Source organism: Nelumbo nucifera, chromosome 2 (genome assembly GCF_055504915.1).
Source record: "Nelumbo nucifera cultivar China Antique chromosome 2, China Antique-T2T, whole genome shotgun sequence".
NCBI lineage: Eukaryota > Viridiplantae > Streptophyta > Magnoliopsida > Proteales > Nelumbonaceae > Nelumbo > Nelumbo nucifera.
Genome location: NC_142650.1, coordinates 107,692,058 through 107,713,429, shown reverse-complemented (window position 1 = coordinate 107,713,429; position 21,372 = coordinate 107,692,058). Strand labels below are relative to the sequence as shown.

The following is a 21,372-nucleotide window of genomic DNA, read 5'->3' as shown; positions in this document are numbered from 1 at the left end:
GTTGATTATTGAAGGAGATTCTGAAGTGGTGGTGAACTACTTAAAAGAAGATAACTCAAGGATATGGAAGTACAACAATGAAAAACGAAAATTTAAGTGGCTGGCTAAGGATGTTGCAATTCAGTACAAATGGGTTAAGAGAAGTGCAAACTCTCTGGCAAATGGTTTAGCCAGGCAAGGGGTTAATAGAAACTCTTTGTTTTGGGCTTTATTTTAATTGTATTTGCTGCTCATAGACTGTTTCAGGGAGCTAAGATTGTTTAGCCCCTTTGCTTTGTAATTCTTCTTATCTTTAATGAATACATTTCATAGTTATTGATCAAAAAAAAAGGTAAAATTTTTTTTATCAGTAAATAGTAAGATTTATTAAATCATAGTCAAAGAGAGTACAATTTAGAGAGAGGCACAAGATGCTATCTCCCCTTTAAGGAGGGGAGATGGAGGATACCATCAACCCTTAGTTAATAAACAGAACAAAGGACAAAAAAAAAAATTACAGAGAAGCCCAATACAAAGAAACCCGAGTAGCCCCTTGTTTAGAAAGATAATCAACCAAGGCATTAACTAATCTACCCACCCACTGAAACCTAACTATCATATTCCTCAAAAGCCATTTAACCTTTTTTTTTAAATATCCTTAAAACCCCAAGTGGCAGTACCTAGGTCAACCAACCATCCTACTACCACCTTGGAATCTCCTTCAATTATTAAGTTCTACACTCCAAGTTGATAAGCAATCTGAATCCCCTGTACCACAACTAGGAGTTCAGCCTTCACAAAGTCTCCTATTCCCACCAGTCCCGAAAAAGAGCAAGAATGTTGCTGTTCTCATTGCTCGGTACACCACCAATACCAGACGGTCCCGGATTGCCCTGACTACTCCCATCAAAATTCAGCTTAACAAAACCCTCCATAGGCAGAGAGTCCAAATTACTTGAATTCTAGGCTTCTTAAAAGAAATGTAGGCAACTGTAGACCAACTCCTCCTTATATCATCAAAAGAGTAATTTTCAAAGAACTTTTAAGGATTTCAGCCACAGAATAGCCCTTGTCAAAATACATTCCTTGACCTCAAAAATGGTTCTTTCCTTCTAAAAAATTCTGGCATTTCTCTCTTCCCAAATAGTCCATAGAAGAGCTGCTCTTATACACTTAAACATAATTTTCCCTCTTCTCGTGACCCACACAAAGGTAGATGGAGAAAACAACAAAATTACCTCAACTGGCAAGTTCCACCTACACCCAAACAGATCAAATACCCAATTCCAAATAGCTGCAGCAAAGGAACAAGAAATCAATAAGTGGTAATAGTCTTCATTTTGTGCTTTGCAGTTTGCACAAAGTACAGCAGTTAGAAGATAAACACAAGAAAGGTCTTTTTCTTCTGCATGTTATCCATCGTGTTGATTTTACCATAGTAAACTTCCCAATAAAATACAGCTAATTTTGAGGGAATAGGCATAGACCAGACTTCTTTAACTGGGAATGCCCAAAGAGAAGAACTAGAGCAAAGGGATTTAAAGAAAGAGGCACAAGTAAACAACCCTTTTGGAGTCAAAGTCCAAATTCTCCTATCAAAATTGAGCAAGTCCAAGCAAACAGAATCAAGTAACAATAAGAGCTTAGAAACTGATAAAGATTCCTCATCCCTCAACCCTCTACGGAAGCCAAGGTCCCAATTTGTAGACAAAGGGGTATACGAGGACAAAAGAAAGGCAGACACAGGCTCTTTTTTATAAAGGGAAATAGAGAAGAGAGAGAGGAACAGATCCTTGAGAGGCAAATTTCCCACCCAAGTGTCTTTCCAGAAAAGAACATGAGATCCAAACCAAGCATCATACCTTACAAAGCAGAGGAACTGAGGGAGGATACGAGGACAAAAGAAAGGCAGACACAGGCTCTTTTTTATAAAGGGAAATAGAGAAGAGAGAGAGGAACAGATCCTTGAGAGGCAAATTTCCCACCCAAGTGTCTTTCCAGAAAAGAACATGAGATCCAAACCAAGCATCATACCTTACAAAGCAGAGGAACTGAGGGAGGATGCCGTGAATTGCCTTCCAAGGTGTTGCAAGAGTTGCCCGTCTAGATACCTCTGCATCCCAACCATTTCCGGAATAGCCATGGATACTTGCCACCACCACATGCCATAACCTCTTCCTTTCTAAGGGTCGTCTCCATAACCAATTCCCTAGAAGAGCTTCATTCTTATGAGCAAGATTCCCTAATCCTAATCCTCCTTCCTTACTTCGACTAACTACCTCCCACCTAATCAAATGATCCTTCTTCCCTTGCCCCAGCTCCCACAAGAAATCCCTCATCATCATCTCTATCTTCTTAGCTTCCCTAGTAGGAATCTTAAAAACAAACAAAAAGTAAACCGGCAAATTAGCAAGTGTGGATCTTATCAAAGTCATTCTACCCCCCAAAGAAACATAATTCTTTTTCCAACTTGCCAACTTTTTTCCAAACTTTTCCACAACGGGGTTCCAAAATCGACTCTCCTTTGGGTTAGCTCCTAGGGGAAGACCTAGATAAGTTAAGGGCCAAGACGAGGTGGAACACTCTAGGCAATCTACAATAACCTCCAATTCCTGATCATCCATATTAACTCCAACCACAGCTTTTTTCAAAATTGATTTTCAGATTTGAGGCACCTTCAAAAAAACTATTAAATTCTTAACGTTCCTTACCTTCCTCAAATCACTTCCTTCACAAAAGATTATAGTGTCATCTGCAAACTGAAAGGTGGGTCACTGGAACACTATTTCTTCCACTCACAATCTCCTCCCTATCTGCTTTTGAAATCATTCTACTAACACATCAGCAACAAGAGTGAAAGAAATGGGGAGAGTGGATCACCTTGTCTTAGGCCCCTACATGCTGGGAATGAGTCCTTAACTATTCCATTGACATGGATGAAATAATGGCAAGAAGTGAGACAGCCCTTAATCCAATTACACCATCTTTCCCCAAATCCACACTTAACACCTCTAAGAAGAAGCTCCAATTCACCAAATCATAGGCTTTTTCAATATCCAATTTGCAGACAAAGCCTTTATTACCCAATCTCATCATCTCCTCCACACATTCATTAGCTATCAAGATTTGATCTATTATTTGTCTGCCTTGTACAAAAGCACATTTAGCTTGACTAATTAGAGAAGGGAGTACAACTTTGATCCTCAAGGATAAGACCTTCGCCAAAATTTTGTAAATGCTAGTCACCAAGTTGATTGGTCTGAAATCCTTAGGATGCTTAGCAATTGCCTTCTTGGGAACAAGAGCTAAAAAAGTAGCATTAACTCTAGGGCTAACAACAAAATTATCCTCAAACTCCCTGAAGACCTCAAAGAAATCGTTTTTAACTATGTCCCAGCAATCTTGATAAAAGGCCATCATAAATCCATCTGGCCCAAGAGCCTTAGATCTATCCATTAAGAAAACTGCTTGTTTAATTTCCTCCTCAAAGTTTCTTTCCAACCATACCCTCTCAGCAAGACTTGGTTAGTCTAGACCATCCACTTTCACCCTACAATTAAGGGGTCTTCTCATAATTGACTTGAAATGATCTACAAAACATCTGGTTATCTCTTCTTGAGAAGAGATTTCCTCTCCATCAATTTCAAGGTGTGCTTCAAAATTTTTCCTCCTTCTCCCATTGGCCATCACATGAAAGAATTTTGTATTCCCATCTCCTTCCTTGATCCATTTAACCCTTGATTTTTGCCTCTATGATATTTCTTCTCACAACAGGACCTCTTCTTATTCTTTCTTTAATCACCATCTCAAATTTCGTTCCTGTGGACTTAGTTTCCTTTGGGATTCCTTCTCATCTAGTTCTTCAATCTGCGTCAACAAAGAAGATTTTAAATCCTCTATTCTCCCAAAATGGTCCCTATTCCAGCCTTTTAATTTTGTCCTCAAATTTTTTAGTTTTTTATGAAATCTAACTCTTTTCCACTTCAACCCCCCTTAGCTCTTCACTCCACCATTCTTCAACATTTTTTACAAAGTCTAGGTGAGACAACCACATATTTTCAAATCTAAAGGATCTAGGTCCAGAACCTAAGGGTTCTTGTCCTGAATAGGCAATGATCCGAAGTAACTCTAGGTAACCATTTAGCCATCAAACCCCTCTATTGAGTCTCCCAAGCTTCATTGAACAAGAATCTATCTAACTTCAGGCAGGTTGAATTTTCCTGAAAGTTCGACCAAGTAAAGTTGGCTTGCAAAAGAGGAATCTCCTTCAGCTCACAAGAGTTGATAAATTCATTGAATTTTCTCATACTAGTCATGATGGACTATTGAGGGTTATTCGACCCAGTTGTGAACCGAATTACATTAAAATCTCCACCCAAGCACCAGGGACCTTCCCATAAACCTTGAATACCATACAACTCCTCCCACAACTTATTCGTCTCTATAATTATTGGGCCCATACACATTAGTTAGCAACCAAGTAAAACTACCCTCCACCATCATGAATTTCGGAGACACAAGTTACCTACTAATTCCTCAACTGCTTCTACAATATCTTCTTTCCACAAGGAGATTATACCCCCTGAAGCTCCGCATGAGGGAGTTGAAACCCAACTAATCCCTCTTGATTTCCAAATACTTCTAACCCATCTTTTGTCCAGCCCTTCTAATTTGGTCTCTTGTAGCATTACAACGTCCGGTCTTTCTCTTCTAAGCATCTCCTTTATTAATCTTCTCTTCCTTGCACTTCCTAACCCCCTCACATTCCAGTTTATGATTTTCATTAGAAAATAATGAAAAAGATACTCTCCCAAGCACCCCAACCCAAATTTATTTAGGACCCTTCCTTCTTTCCTCTCAACCACTGAATTCAATATCACCCTCAATATCTAAGATTAGTCTCTCCACCTCTGATCTTTTCTTTTTTTTTCCTACTTTTATATTCCCCAGCACTCCTCAGACACTCTATTTTCTTTCTTCTATTCAAATTTTGTAGGGGTAACCTCCATTTTCTCTTCTACCTCTTTATATTCCTCCAAGAGAGCACAAATCTGCTCCCAGATTCTCTCTAACTCTTCTTCCTGCTTCCTATTCAAGAAAATCTCCCCTTCCTTTTCTCCACAACCCTTAATCGTGCAGTCCCACTTTCCCCTCCCTTGGTTATTCCTTCTGGTTGCCAAAGTACCTATTTTCAGGCAAAGGACCCTTGTTAGTACCAGAAAACAAAACAACAGGCATACTTGAATCAAGGGGAATTGGAAGAGTGGGAACATGAGCAAAAGTTGCTAGCAGAGGCATCGAATCTAGGCCCGGTTCCCCCTGTCTGATTGATCTTTGGAAGTTGGTGAGGTTCAACCAAGTTTGTGTTAACCAATGCAACTGAAGCTACCTTTAAAGGTTGTCCCCTAATCGGTGACTCTACATGGAGCGACAGTAATGAATTCTAGCCCTCTAAATAGATATCATAAGTGGGCTGCATTCCAAGGGAGGGTTTGTCTATTGGATTAGATGTACCCTATGCAACTTCCGTAGAAATTGTTGAATCCATCAGAACCTTGTGTGAAGTACAAATTGGGGAGGGGGAGGGAACTGCCGCTTGAATCCCTGTCATTGAACCGCAAACATCTTCCTCCAAGAACAACAACTCAATATTTAAATTATCATCTATATTGATACTACCAAGGCTCAACGTTTCCTAAGTTTCAAAATCAGAGCACTCTTCCTCATCTAACAAAGAGTCCAAATCAAGTTTCTCTAGGTCGCATCTATTGACACAACAAGGATTGCGACGATCTGGAGATGATCACTAAGATTTTCATCGAGATTCATGTAGAGAGCCATACGTCTAAGCGGGAGTCTTCGTATCGCCGGACAATGAGGAGTCCTTTGCAAAGCTCGAAGAGCTTGAGGAAGACGATAGATGGTTACTATCGTCTACCTTAGGCCTAACCTCAATCACATGATTTTTTTAAAAGCTCATGTGCCTTTTTAAGAGTCTGGGTTGGGTCCACTAACACTAGTCCATTTAGGCCTTTACTAGAGTAAGTTTTCATCCCTCAAAATAGAAAGCCCATTAGATGACACAGGCCCACAACTAATTCTTTGGGCCATAGCTGGATTTGACCCTCCTCCAACATGGTTCAAAGGTTCACCCACATTTGTTACTTCCCTACCCAGTTTGTCCAAAGTGTACTTACCCTGACCTTGAGGGAAAGAACAATTTGTAATTTCCAAAGGGCAATCCTGGGTGCCAGAAGCAACCACCTGAGCAAACGATCTGGTGGGCGTCAGACCTATTCCTTAACACTTGCCATTTTGACCTTACAATCTGCCCAGATCTTTTGGAAATCCTAAAGGCTGCTTGTCTATTTTTTTGAAAGTATTAACTTTCTCTGAGTACACCAACCCCAAGCTGCCACGTAACTCTAGTATTTTTGTCCTCTCATCTCCAACCTATCGAGCCTCCTTCCACAGATCACTTCAATGGAGGAGGCCAACCACATCAGAAAAAACACTCCATCAACATTAACAATTATCTTCCTAGGTATGTCCTCAGACTTAACTCCACTCAACAACAAGGTTGCCGACCGTAGGTCTCCCCAAAGCTCTCCATCCCCATTAAGTCTAAAATTAAACATGTGTCGCATCATAATGATGTGTTTAAAATTGATCGTTGGGGATAGTCTTCCAAGAGGAGATGATCGTTGCAATAGTTATTGATAAAAAAATTATAATTTTACGACTGATAAAAAAAATTATAATTTTAAGATGAAAAAACAGAGCATCCAATGATCCAATGTGAAAAAACGGCAACATGGAAGACAAGCTTACTTGTGTACGTGATTCTTGCCAGAAAAGATGATTTGTCAGAGATGAGTTTTTGGTCGTTGTCCAGTCCTTGGCACAGCCTCAACTCCTGCCTCCCTGGGTTTGTAGTGGTAGAAGGTTGAAACGAATAAAGATTTGGGGCTAGGGCTTAGAGAGCTGGAGTTTATAATTATGCGTGAAATGACAATGTTGCCCCTTCTCCCACATGGGAACACCGCGCACACGTTCGTAAATAATGGGGGACGTTGTGGGAACCACGCATTCCCTGAGAACATATTCTTTGAGAGTGTCGATTTGTCACTCCCGAAGAACACATTTTTTGGGTGTTGTTCTCACTCGGGAATGGCTTATTTCTTGCCTTTTTTTTTGCCAAACATGTTTCTGTTCCGCAAGAGCGCCGGGAATGAGAGAACTCTCATGGAATGTTTCCAAACAGGGCCTAAATTCTTCTTCTGCTCCTCACCTGTAGTCTCCTAGAGATCATCTCCATCTGCCTTAGCCTCCCCTTTTCTCCGATAAGTAAGAAAGGTCTTCATCACTTTAGCAACCTCTTTCCACCCTTGACTATTTTTTCCTTCAGGAAAGCAAACCATTTGCTTCTTACCTTTAGCAAAGAACTTGAACAAAGCAATGTACGATCCTTTAGAGTTACTTTTACATTCGACCAAGTATCTTCTTCCAGTATCCAAGGAACTTTCCTGCCTGCTTAGTTTTTTACCTTTAGTTGCTGCCTCCGACAAAATCCGTGAGCCATTCAACCATCTCATGTCCTCGAACCAAGACCATCGCCTTTTTCATTTCCCTAATCTTTAGGCTAGGGTGTCCCTTAATCTTCAACTCCTCAAAAAGAACATCTTTAGCATCTATTCTCAAAGATTTCCTCCATCGTGCAATCTCCACAAAGCCTTTGCTCTCCATATTCTCTCTTATCTCTTCTAAACCCATTCCTTCCAAAAGGTAAGGTAAATTTGCACTAATATTTCCAAAAAGAAGTATGCAAGTATGTTAGTTCACTGTAGATCCCCCAAAAAAGTCAACAGCCAAAAAATAAGAAGACAAAAGACCATCCTTGAAGTGTAGGTTAACACTCAAGAATGCATACTATCATCTGCCATAAGAATAACGACATATTTGTCTACCCTTGGCAAAGGCTCCTTGACAGTTTACACTAAGAGATGAGGTTGTCAACCTCTTTAGTTCTCAAGGAGAGAACATTTCAAATGATCATATGCACACTCCCAACTAGATTGATAGGCCTAATGCCCATTTTGTCCCGTGCTCCTGAGTTACATGAAATGAACAAGAACAAAAGTGGTGTCATTCCCTTTTGATAATTCAACTAGACTGTAACTCTATTAATACTTTCATTTCCTAGCAACTTTGATTGAAGTATATGCTCCATGCAAAACTATCAGGATCATAAGCATCTCTCTCATATAAATAGCAGCACCTCTACATTCCTTTCCCAATGGGTCTCTATAACCACACAACGAGGTCTGCAAAGCATGACTCCATTCAAGGCCCTCAAAGAAGGATATGGGGAAAGGGGGAATAATAGAGACTTTATACAATCAATAAAGGCTTTCAAAACTAATAATCTCAGACGATAATTCCACTCCATCAGCAACCAATTAGATATCAAATTCTTCCTTCTACCATTTGCTAGATTGAGGAAAAAAGTTGAATTCCATCCTTCCTTCAAACATCTCATTTCCAATAAATTTCTTCCCATCCCATAAACCAATCAAATTCTATATTGATTTGTCCCATAAACTTCTTGTCTCCCCAAGTAGAGCCCTTCCCATTTCCATCTTATCAAGGGCATCAATTTCTTAGCTATCTTTTCTCCCTAGTCAACCCCAAAGCCTCCATATTTCACACCTCAGGTTTGGATTAGATGAGTTATACTAATAATTGTTTCAGAATCCAAAACCAGTTGAACCATCGAACCATTCACCACATCCTCAGACCACAAATTCTCACATTTCAGATTTTGCCACCATTGCAATGGTCAAAATTTGATCTGGCCAATTCGTATAGAGCTACTCCTGGAAAATGCACCTTCCAATCAATAGAAAATTGAAATTAATCAAATTCACAAAAGCTCAGGCTTTTCTACAAACTGGACCAAGTGAAAGTAGCATAGAGAAGCCCAGGGTTTTTCAACTTGCAAACAGATTGAACTTCCTCGTGTTACGGTTCTCTTCTGCCTAAAAAACTCTAATTGAACAATGAAATGTTTCCTTTCTTTGCAATGGTGGCATTGAATAATGGAATTACATTATTTACTATTTTCTTAATTTCTAAAACAATGAAAAAAAATACAACAAACGAATCCTATTGTTCTGTTGTGGAGAAATCATGTCTGCTCTAAATTCAGAAGTAATGGACTTTTCCCCTATTCCATCTTTGTCTAGTGTTTTCATTTTTTTTTCTATGTTGATTTTTCTTTTCCCCCCTTTCTTCTCTCTTTCTGCATTTCACAAAATTGTCGAAGCAGGTAATCGATGCCATACAAGAGCATGTAGTAGTAGATGAGAAATAAGTTAAGGTTCAACACTTCTAAGAAACAATGTCATAAGGCTGAATTCATCCAAAAAAAATATATATCATAAGGCCGAACAACCCCTATTTCTTCTCTGGTTTCTCACTTGTTTCCTTTTTCTTCTTTACTTCTTTGCTTTTTTTATCTTTTTTCACTTTTCTTGGACATCAGAGACTACATCTTTAATTTTCCAAGTCCTAACAACCCCTCCAGACCTTTACCAGCCTTTTGTTTCGCTTAACCACCCTGTAGGCCACACTTGAAACCCCTTTTTACCAACTTATTAGTTCTGTTTTCACTTGTTTTTATTGGTTATCTTTTTGAGAAAAGATGACTTGTATTAAACCAGAGGAAGGGAGTACATGAGAGGATGGACAAGCCTCAACAAAAACAAAAAAATAGAGGAAAGATAAGCTAATAAGGCATTATATTTGCACTATACAAAAAGTCACTTCCCAAACCAGGTTTTGCTAACCCATCAGCCAGTTGGTTGAGGTTCCTTGGGATCCATCTAAAATTGCATAACATGGAAGAGGAGATTACATAAATTTCATGCAGGAAATGGAAATGAGTTTGGATCGGGGAAAAAACAAAAAAAGAGGTGGATAAGAAAAAAAGAATCATCAGAATGTGATAAGAAAAGAGAGACCAGTTATAGTCATGATACAGGAGACAAAGCTTTCAGATTTGGACAGAAGGTGGATAAGAAGTATCTGGAGTAGCAGGGGTATAAATTGGTCCTTTGCCCCGTCATGGGGTGCCTCGGGTGGGATCCTTACAATGTGGAAGAATGAGGAAGTTGATTGTCAAGAGGAATTGATAGGGCAATACTCAGAATCAATAAAAGCCAAGAGGATGAGTGATGGAAGGGAGTGGGTGTTGACTAATGTGTATGGGCTGAATTCATATAGAGAGAGGAACACATTCTGGGAAGAGATAGCTGCAGTCAGGGGCATTTGGGAGGGGATTTCAACGTAATAAGATATACAAATGAGACAAACAACCCCAACCAGCCCTTAACAACTAGTATGAGACACTTCAATTCCTTGATTGAGTCCCTAGAACTAAAAGAACCTACCTTGTTACAGGCCTCTTTCACCTGGTCAAATCTCCAAGAAAATCAAGTGTGCTCAAAACTGGACAGATTCCTTTTCTCTGTTGATCGGGAAGAGTTGTGGGGAACATTGACACTAAAAGCCCTACCTAGAGTGACATCTGATCATTGCCCCTTAAGCCTCTACCAAGAAAATCTTATTAGAGGCCCCACAGCTTTTAGATTTGAAAACATGTGGCTAGAAGTTCCAAATTTTTTGCAAAAGGTAAAAGAATGGTGGTTAGAAGGTGGGATAAGGGCTAGAGATAAAGTGGTGAGGTTCTCCCAGAAACTGAAAAGATTGAAGGAAAAGATCAAGGAGTGGAACAAAGAGGAATTTGGAAAACTTGAGGTCATAAAGGAGGAATTAGCCAGGAAAATAGAGGAAGTGGACCAAAAGGAGGCCCGGAAAGAGTGTGGGCTGGAGGATAGAGTAGAAGGATGGAACTCAAAAGTGCAATTGGAAGAGATCCTAAGAAAAGAAGAGATTTCTTGGAGGCAAAAATCTAGATGTAAATAGCTTATGGAGGGGGATGGAAATACCAGATTTTTCCATTCCCTAGCAAATGGGAGAAGACAGAAAAACCAAATTTCCAATATAGAGGTGGAGGGAAGAGTAGTAACTGCAAAAGAGGAAACTGAAAGATGCTTCGTGAATTTACAGTGGGACAGAGTGCCAGAATCTGAAGTTAACCTCCTAGAAAGAGCTTTTACTATTGAGGAGATACATGAAGCAATATTCTCGATGGATAGATCTAAAGCTCCGGGGTCGGATGGATTTTTAATGGCTTTCTATCAGGATTGTTGGGAAATCTTGAAAGATGAATTAATGGATGTATTTGTGGAGTTTTATCAAAAGGGAAATTATCGCCTGGAGCAAATGCAACTTTTATTGCTTTAGTGCCAAAAAAGGAGGCCAAAACCCCTAAGAATTACAGACCGATAAGTCTAGTGGGTAGCTTGTATAAAACCATTGCAAAAGTACTAGCTGGTAGGTTGAAGACTGTATTGCCCTATGTTATCTCTTAGAACCAATGAACTTTTGTAGAAGGGAGACAAATTGTGAATCAAATCTTAGTGGCAAATGAGTGTGTGGCAGCTAAGAGAAAACAAGGTGTCAAAGGTTTGATTTGTAAATTGGACCTAGAAAAATCTTATGATATGGTGGATTGGTCCTTGTTGAATTTAAAGGAAAAGATGGGGCTAGGTGAAAGAGAGGATGTGGATTAAAGAATGTATTAGCTCAGCACATTTTTCTATTCTGATACATGGGGTAGCAAAGGATTTCTTCCAGGCTAAAAGAGGACTAAGACAGGGTGATCCCTTATCCCCATTCTTATTCACCTTTGTGGCTGAGGTTTTGAGTAGACAAATCACCAAGGCTGATCAAGAAAACCAGTTTAAAGGTTGGAGGATGGGTAGATCAGAAGTGGTGGTGTCACATTTGCAATTTGCTTATGACATAATCATTTTCTGTGAAAGTTGTGATGAATCCAATGTAAGGAATCTGAAAAGATTGGTGGATGAATTTCAACAGGTCTCCAAACTGAAAGTCAATTGGGAAAAAAGTTGTGTAACAAGAATCAACATTGAAGGGGGGGACCTCCAAGCCATGGCAAATTTGCTAGGTTGTGAAGTGAAAAATTGGCCTCTGGAATACTTAGGTATGCCCTTGGGTGGGAATCCGAAAGCTGAAAGCTTCTAAAAACTGATGGTAGAGAGGTTCATAAAGAAGTTGGCAATGTAGAAGAGAAATTATATATCCTTGGGGGGAAGAATCACCTTGATAAAATCAACCCTAGCAAACCTACCCACTTATTTCTTCTCCACCTTTAAGATCCTGGTGAAAATAGCTAGGAAGTTGGAGAAGATTATGAGGGACTTTTTGTGGGAACCAGGTGATGAAAAGAAAGATCATTTAGTGAAGTGGGAGCAAGTTTGTTACCGTAAGGAGCGGGGTGGATTAGGTATAGGGAACCTATTAAAGAAAAACAAGGCCCTTCTAGGGAAATGGCTGTGGAGATTCCCTTGTGAAGAAGAAAGGTTGTGGCACAGGGTCATTAAAAGCTTACATGGAGAAGCAGATAACGGTTGGGATGCAAAACTAGCCCCCAATGCAGCTCCATTTTCTCCCTGGAAGGCAATCTTTGAGGTATATCCAAACTTTCTTCAATTTATCAGGTTTGATGTTGGTTGTGGCAACAAAGCTTTATTCTGGGAAGACCTTTGGGTTGGGATGTGCCTCTTATGATCAAATTCCCAAACCTCTACTCCTTATCAAACCATAAAAACAAACTTGTTGCTAGGTTTGGTGTGCTTTCAGATTCAGGGATCTCTTGGGACTTAGGTTTCAGAAGAGAGTTGAGGGAAAATGAGTGTAAGTCTCTAGTGCTTTTGATTTCAACACTTGAGAGGGTCTACTTGGACCAATCTATAGCTGATTGTAGAGTTTGGTCCCCAACTTCTTATGGTTTATTTTCTTGTGCATCTTTCTTTGGTTTGCTCACTCACATTGATCCTCTGGGGGTGATCTTCCCAATGAGAGAAATCTGGTCTAAACCGATCCCTCCAAAAGTACAAGCTTTCTGTTGGGAAGTGTTCCTAGGGAAGATAAACACTTGTGATGTGCTACAGAAAAGGAGGCCAAACAATTGCCTCTCTCCTCATGTGTGTGTCCTTTGTTTGGGATGTGGTGAAACCCTAACCCACTTACTTTTATCTTGCTCTTTTGCTTCTGGTATTTGGAATGTTGTTTGTTCTCTCTTTGGATGCAAATGGGTTCCCCCACAGGATGTGGTAAGTCTATTCAGCCCCTTTTTTCCTGTGTCAACAGAAGAAAAGAGAAAAGTGCTTATGGAAGGCAGTAAGAGCAGCTACAATATGGACTATATGGGAGGAAAGAAACCTAAGAATCTTTTCTGGAAAAAGCAAAACAAAGGAGGAAGTTATTGAAGCCATAAATATCAGAACTGCACATTGGGTGAAGACCATGGAGATATTCAGAAAGTACTCCACGAATGAGATCCTAAGAAATTGAGCTGAAGTAGCACAAACAGATGTACCCAAAGTACTTAAGTATGGAATGGAAGCCACCAGCACTAAACAAACTAAAACTGAACTTTGATGGGAGTTCTCTTGGCAACCCAGGAAGGGCAGGCATAGGGGGTGTGTTTAGAAATCATCTGGGTGTGGTGGTGGCACTCTACTCAGGACCAATAGGTTTTGGTGACTCAATACAGGCTGAATCTCTAACCCTACTTCAAGGTCTAAAGATGGCTAAGCAGATAGGAACAACAGACATGGAAATAGAAGGAGACTCACTATTGGTCATTTCCTGGGCCAAAAACATCACATCAGTACCTTGGAAGCTCAAATTTATCTTCAAAGAAATTGACACACTTCCAAGGAAGTTCAACTCTCAGTTTGGTTGGGTCAAACGGGATGCAAATGGGATGGCAGATACCCTAGCAAAACAAGGGGCAAATAGATCTTCATTGTACTGGGCAGAATTGCAACTAATTGCTGGAGATTGCAGTTTGTCCCTCTGCAATCTTTATCTATTGTAACTAAATTTCTCTATTATTAATGAAAGTATTTTGCTGATCAAAGAAAAAAAAAGAAACTGGATAATCTCCAAGGTCCTGAACCCTGCTCTTTGGCCCATTTAATGGCATTTCTTGAATCACCATCCACAGTAAAGGAACTGAACCAAAGTTCCTTAAGCAATTCTTAACCCTTGTAAGAAAGCACAGATTTCAGCTCCTGAAGCATCCTAAGCTGTTGTCCATCTACTAGAGGTCCAGCATAAGTCCCCACTAGAGATGTAAAACAGGACCCCCAATGCCAGCATCTAAGTGGGAATTAAGATCTTTTTTGAAACTTCTATCAAATTGGAGGATGAGGTCACTCTCCTGTCTTGGGAGGAGATTATAAGTAAGGAGCTCAGCAGGAGAAGTTTGTAAGTAATCCAACCAGCATCCATGTAGGTCCCCAATATTAACTCCAGTAAAAATCTTGTTAGTGCTCATCTCAGAGGATTTTTTTTATAAGTAAAAGATCATTAAAATTCATTGAAATCAATAAAGATAGGCACCGTTACGAGCATCCCAAAAGGAAGCGTGAGATGCTGCCTCACTATTAAATCAGAGATAGCACAGTAATTACAATTGTGCCCAATACAACTGATGCCTAATTACCCCTTGCGTGGCTAATGAATCAGCCAATGCATTAGCCTCCCTCCCTACTCATTGTATACTTAGACTCATCTGCCGTGTTAACCACTGGAACTTCTTCATTTCATTTCTATAACACCAAATCACCGAGTCCGGATCTCTTAGCCAACCTACGACCACCTTGGAGTCCCCTTCAATCACCAGGTTCTCCAAGTTCATCTCTTTTGCAATCTGAACACCTTGTAAAACTGCAAACAGTTCAGCCTTTAAAGAGTCTCCAATCTCCACCGGTCCTGAATAAAGTGCTCATCCAAGAGTTAAGCATGGTTACCACTCGGATTTTAAGATTACTCAAAGAAGAGGCTTTATTATCAAAAATTCATTTATTTCTTTCTTCCAGAATTCCCCACATGACTGCATGAGTTATAGTTCTCCAAAAGTGTCTGTCTCACTGATTAATGAACTCACCAACACAATTTGGAGGGTCCCAGCTGTAATTGCCCTCATAAATCAAGTCCAAGAAGTATTGCCACAAACTTCTAGCCACATGGCAATTGATGAACAGGTGGCCAATGAACTCCCCAGTACTTAGACACATAAAGCAAAACATATGGAGAGAGGAAAAGTCTCCCTTTTTTTCTGGAGAATGTCATAAGTATTCAGCCTTCTTGGTGGTAAAGGTGTCATTTAGGGTTAGAGACTAGGATTAGTTTGTCCAGAAAGGAATTCGAAATAAAGACCTGCGAGAGCTAGGAGATGAGGGAGGAAGCTTTGTCAATCTCTGAGTCTTTTAGGGCTCTTCTAAAGTTGAAATTATAGGACAGGTTATGGTTATCACGAAAAACTATGGTAGAGACTAGGACTTGTTTGTCTTGAACTAACCTGTAGAGAGAAGGAAAGGCTTCACCCACAGATCAGTCAAGAACCCTGATTTGGTAACCAGTACCTAGGTTGAACCCTAGGAAGGGAGAAAAGGAGTCCAAGGTTTGAAGAATACCTTTCCAGGTGTTTGCTGCTGAGAAATCAGGTAAGGGCTCGTTGCTGCCCCCTCCAAAGCTTTGCCGGTCATATTTGTTTGAGATAGCTGAGGCCCACATAGAGTTCTGCTCCTTGAACCTCCAAAGCCACTTCCCGAGGAGAGCTTGATTCCCTTCATCTAAGTGCACCAGCCCAAGACCTCCTTTCTCCTTAGGATTACAAACAATTCTCCAACTCACCTAGTGATCCCTCTTCTCTCCTCCCCCATCCCACAAAATAAATTCCATTGCAATTTTTCCAATTTATTCCATTACAATTTTTATTGGTTATCAAAACTCTCTTAAGTTCTGCCTGGCATATTTTGTTAGGTAACCTCAAGATGATGAGGGCTTTATAACCTGTTTCCAGCTTGCTTAGAGCCCATTTCAGTCACCTAATAAGCTGCTGTTTGGGTGGGTAATGTGTCATATATATTTAGTTTTTTTAGGTTTTTTTTTTTAAGATTCCAACAAAATTCTTTAGGAGTTTGTGACTTCATAAGCCATATTCTACCAATTATGATTTCTTGACCATTATCAGTCATGACAAGTAACAAGCTTATAAATGCACACCAACCACATGGAGTCTTCAGTCTTCGCTAGATGGTGAGCCTCAGGAAATCTTTTTATCAGTAAAGAGTGAACATTGCTAGCTAAGACAGAAAGAAGAATGACCATATTGCCTAAAACAATAGCAAAACAGAAAAAGGACCTCAAGAATCAAATTAAAAGAGAAACAACATATTAAAAACCCATTCCCACGGTTTTTTTTTTTTTTTGAGAAAGAAGTTACTGAATTTATTAAAAGTAAGATTACATGAGATAATGTACAACTAGAGCACAGACAGCTTAGGAAAACATATGCAGATTTTTCCAGTTGATCACAGCTAGAGAATTTAGTTCCCTAGGAACCCAATTAAGGTTGACATGCAAGGAACCCAAGATGTCTCTGGCCTCTGTCAGATAGTGGGCTAACCTCCAAGGACCTCCATCCTTCTCTCCTAACCATTTTATTGTGTTTGCAGAGTTCTGTCTTTTGCAATTCAGAGACCTGTGAGGACAGATAGAATTTCAGCCTTTGTTGAGTGAGAGGTCCCTATCAGACCACTATAACCCCACCAAATTCTGACATCCCTCCTCTTGAACACACCACCAACCCCTGCTGAACCGGGGTTACCGTTACCCATGGCACTACCATCAAAATTTACTTTCATCTCCAACACTTCTGGAACAGCTTCTGCTAATACTTAGCGGCCTGGGAGATGAATGCAGGATCTCTAAGAAGTTCCTTTGAAGATCACCCATCAAGATGCCTTTGAACTCAGAGGAATTTAACACCCATTGATTACACAAGTAGATTAGGTAAGAGAGCAAATCTTCAAAGGATTTAGCTTTATCTTCAAAATTACAATTATTTCTTTTAATCCACACTCCCCACATAAGAGCTTGAGCTACTGAGAAGTGAGAACCAGTAAGTTTTTCCCCTTCTTCCAAGACCTCTTCCTTGCCATTGCCAAGAAACTCCTCAATATGTTCAGGAAAAGCCCATCTGTAACCAGAAAATTTGAGGAAGTGGTGCCAAATCTTTCTTGTTTCAGAACCAATCCCAAGGAATATTATCCACCAAAATAGATAAGTTCTCCCTACCCAAAGAATCTGTGCTAGATAATTAGATGATCTTGGTGTCCACCTGAAAGATATGTTCACTCTAGATGCCAAAGATCTAGCTTCTCTAATGAAATGCAGAAATCATTGCCACCATGGACCATAGTAGAGCTGCATCAACTAATCAATAATAAGAGCAGAAATCTCAGCTCTAGGAAGTCTGCTAATGAAAAAAGATTGTTCAACCGGCTGGTACAAGGTTTGGTAATTCAGCTGCAGTGGGTAAAGAGAAATGCCAACTCCTTTGTGGATACTCTTGCTAAGCAAGGGGTGGGAAAGGAACAAATGTTCTGGCTATGTTGTAATCTTGTTTTTTGTTTTTTTCCTAGGGGAGGGTTAAGAGAGTTTACCTCTCCCCTGATTTCCTTGTACTCCTTTTTTCTTAATGAAAATTTTCTGTTACTGATTCAAAAAAAAAAAAAAAACAGCTCAGATCTAACGGAGTACCTGAAAAGATCAGTCCAGCCAATGACCCAATAGTTTGGATGGTCACCTGACACCCCTCTAAAAGAGGAGGTGCAGGGTCAAATCCATGTATCTGCAGACTCGCCATGGTAAGGTCAGTCGACCTCATGTGCACCGTGCTCTGTCCCCACCCTATAACCCCCACCCCCCCCACCCCCATGTGCTATGTAATGCCAAAAAGAAAGAAACAAAGAAAAGATCAATCTAGATTAAAAGAAAATGATTTGAGCCTCAGGTGTGGTCTCTCAGTCAATCAGGGTGTTTACTTGTAAATCTTTCTTTTCTTCTCTTGTCGCCACTTCCTCTTCCTCTTCCTTTCCTGTGAAAGAAGTGCCAAGTGTCCCTATCCCCCCAAATGTAGAAAGCTTATAAGGTGCATCAATACATGTGATTTGTTGTAAAAGAAAAGACCAAATTGGATCTTGTCTCCCAACTGGTGCATGTTGTGTAAGTTGAATAGTGACACTACTTACCACCTCTTAATCTCATATCCCTTTTCTGGGAATGGTTTCATTCTCTCTTTGATTGCAGGTGGATCCCTCCTGTTAGTTTGGAATGACTCTTTAACCCATCCTTTCTGAGGGATACAAAGAGGAGAGGCAGAATCATGTGGAAATGTGCAAGGGAAGCAGTAGTGTGGACAATTTGGGAGGAGAGGAACCTATGAATTTTTTAGGAGAAAGAAAGGAATAAGGAGGCAATGATTGAGACTGTTACAGTAAGAGTAGCACATTGGGTGAAGACCTTGCAATTGTTTCCAGATTTTTCACTTTAAGACTTTTTCAGAAACTGGAGATCAATTGATCATTCCTCCTCTAGGAAACAAAAAGGTCTCCCCCATGGGTTGGTGGATGAAACTCAATTTCGATGGTAGTAGCTTGGGCAATCCAGGATCGTCCAGAATTGGAGGAGTGATTCGGGATGATGATGGGAACATTTGTGGATTGTTTTCAAGGCCAAATGATCAATGTGATTCAGTGAGCAAAATTTATGGCAGCTATTGTTGGGATGCAAAAAGCCAAGGAAATGGGAATCATAAGGCTGGCTGTGGAAGGAGATTCAAAGATAGTCATTGGATGGCTAAATAAAGAAGGGGATTATGGAAATTTAGGAATGAATTCAAACGGTTCAAATTGCTGTCAAGACATATGTATATTCAAGCAAGATGGGTTAGAAGGTCTCCAACTGGTTTGGGCCGTTTGGCAGATGGACTTTCTAAGCAAGGAATACATAGACATCATTGACATCATTTGTACAGGGCCCAATTTTAATAGGGTGATGGGATTCTTATTGTAATGGGTTTTAGTTCTAACAACCTCTTGTTGTAATTTATTTTCCATTAAATTTTAATAAAAATTCTGTGTTTCTGATCAAAAAAAAAAAAAAAAAGAATCATCTAAGCCTCCCCTAACGACCTCTATAAATCCCAGATAACTCCTAACAAGCCCAGATTTCCGAGTAAGAACACAACATAGTTCAGTGAGCCTCAGAATATGGCAATCATGCTCATTTCGAGCAGAGTTGAAAGTCAAAATCATCACGAAGGCAAGTAAAATTGAAGTGTATCAGGCTCATACAACTAAACAGAGTGCTTAGGACCAGCAAGGAATCTTAAACACATAAATTAATCATACAGACAATTCAGAACTTGCAGCCAGTGTTTTTAATTGTGACCTAAGAAAATGAAGGATCTTTATTCCATGAAACATCTATTGTTCTTTGCACTTAAAGAATAGTATAATTTGGAAGTAGGCGTGGCATAATAAAGAATTGATATACACAGGCAACTCAATCTCACAAAGCTTTACATTTCTTTGCTTCTCCTCAAATGACATTTTAACGAATTTTAGTTAATTATCGATTTGAGAAGTCAAACTTGACCCGCAGAACAACAAGCAGTGAAAGAAGAATAACTAATAAAGTGAAGCATTTCAATTTAGTAAAATCATTTATGGAACTCTCACACATTCTCATGCTGAACAACTTTATAGCCCACTACAGATAAAACAAAACAAAACAAGAAGTTCCAAATTGATTGAATGAAACAGTTAAGGCTTTATTGAACTACATGAGCTTCATTTATCAACACGAGTTCTCCCCTGCCTTGATCAAGATCGACCGAACAGCTTAAGACCCATCAAAAGAAATACACTAACAAGAAAAGGGTGGAGCCAATTAACCGTACCCAAATCACCAATTACTCGGATTCCTCCGCGGAGAGAGCGATCTTCTGGTTCTCGAGGCGTTCCAGGGCTTTCTTGTGCGCCCAAGTCTCGATGGTGAAATCGGGCTTAGCATTGAGGCCGACGCCGAGGATGACGATGGTGAGGAAACCGGTGATGTAGTAAGGGAGCTCCCAGTCCTCCCATTTTCTGGACTGTCCTGGTGGAGGAGGGGTTCGATTGAAAAGGTAACCGTTGGGTCGTTCTTGGTGCCCGGGGCTTGTCCATCGGCTTGGCCCTTCTCCCCCGCCTCCCCTTGTACGGAGCGACGGCTTGAGACGACTTCTGAGCATTCCTGAAGCGGCAATGAAGCCCCTAGACGAGGACATGTTTCTCTTGCACTGAGGAGAGAGAAACAGAGGGAGATCAGAAGGAGGCGAGTTCGGCTGCTTTTGGTTGTTTCTTTGCTTGCTTTGGACCCCAGTCCCCGGACCCGGAGATGGAAGGAGTCTTTGGTGATTGCACAGTGTTTTTTAGGGTCATTTACTTAAACACCCCTATAGGTTCACCTATTTACCAAAATCTACACTCTAGTTTGTATCTTATTAAAACACCTTATTCAACCCTCTCTCAACAATTTGTTTTGGATAAATTTCTTAAACTAAACTATCTTTATTGTTTTTGACAATTGATTAATACTTCCCTTACTATTTATGTTCCGTCATAAACCATTCAAATGTGTATCAGGTGACTGTTATAACTTCCAAAAGTACTCAATTTACCCTTATTATAACTTCCAACATTGGCATCGGCATCTATTCCGACGGAATATCTCATTGTCCTCTCTAGCACCAACATTGGCATCTCCGACACTGGCATCTATTACTCAGGGTTGGGAATGGACAGCCAACGTCGCTAGAGGTTTGAAACGAGCATCACATAACGGCGTTGGTTTAGAACAGCGTCTTCGACACTGGCACCGTCTAGGATTGTCAACACCCGATTTTTGCTCAGTCTGCCTCCTGTACCCCAATTTACCCCCAAACACCCAACTAGACCCATCCGACCTCTCTGAAACACCTAAAAACCCAACTTTCAGCCCCAAAACCCTCAGATCCACCATTAAACCTACACAATACCTATCCGATGACCCCTGTCAATCCCCATCAATACCTTAACCATTAGATCCGACACAATCATCATACTTAGAAGCTCCCAAGACACCTACCCATGAAATTTGAACTCAAAATTCCTTTGCTCTCCCATTCATCAAACAAAGATTCAATTTTGACATTTCTCGTTAGCTCAAACACTTAGAACCCAAATTCCCTTGATCTTGACACATCTGAACCAATCAAACCATACCATTAAACTCTGGATACATCAAAATACCTGCCCATAAAGTTTCAACCCTAGATTCCCCCATTCACCCTTCCATCAAACCAAA

The 21,372-nt window shown here is 40.2% G+C and overlaps 1 protein-coding gene across 1 annotated transcript; it reads right to left on the bottom strand.

The window, feature by feature from the left end:
• Nucleotides 1-19,662: 19,662 nt before the first annotated feature.
• On the bottom strand, nt 19,663-20,415 carry LOC104603441 (uncharacterized). Its single transcript, XM_010267464.2, has one exon. It carries the CDS (start codon nt 20,312-20,314, stop codon nt 19,961-19,963), a length of 354 nt encoding a protein of 117 aa, XP_010265766.1. The 5' UTR covers nt 20,315-20,415; the 3' UTR covers nt 19,663-19,960.
• Nucleotides 20,416-21,372: the final 957 nt, after the last annotated feature.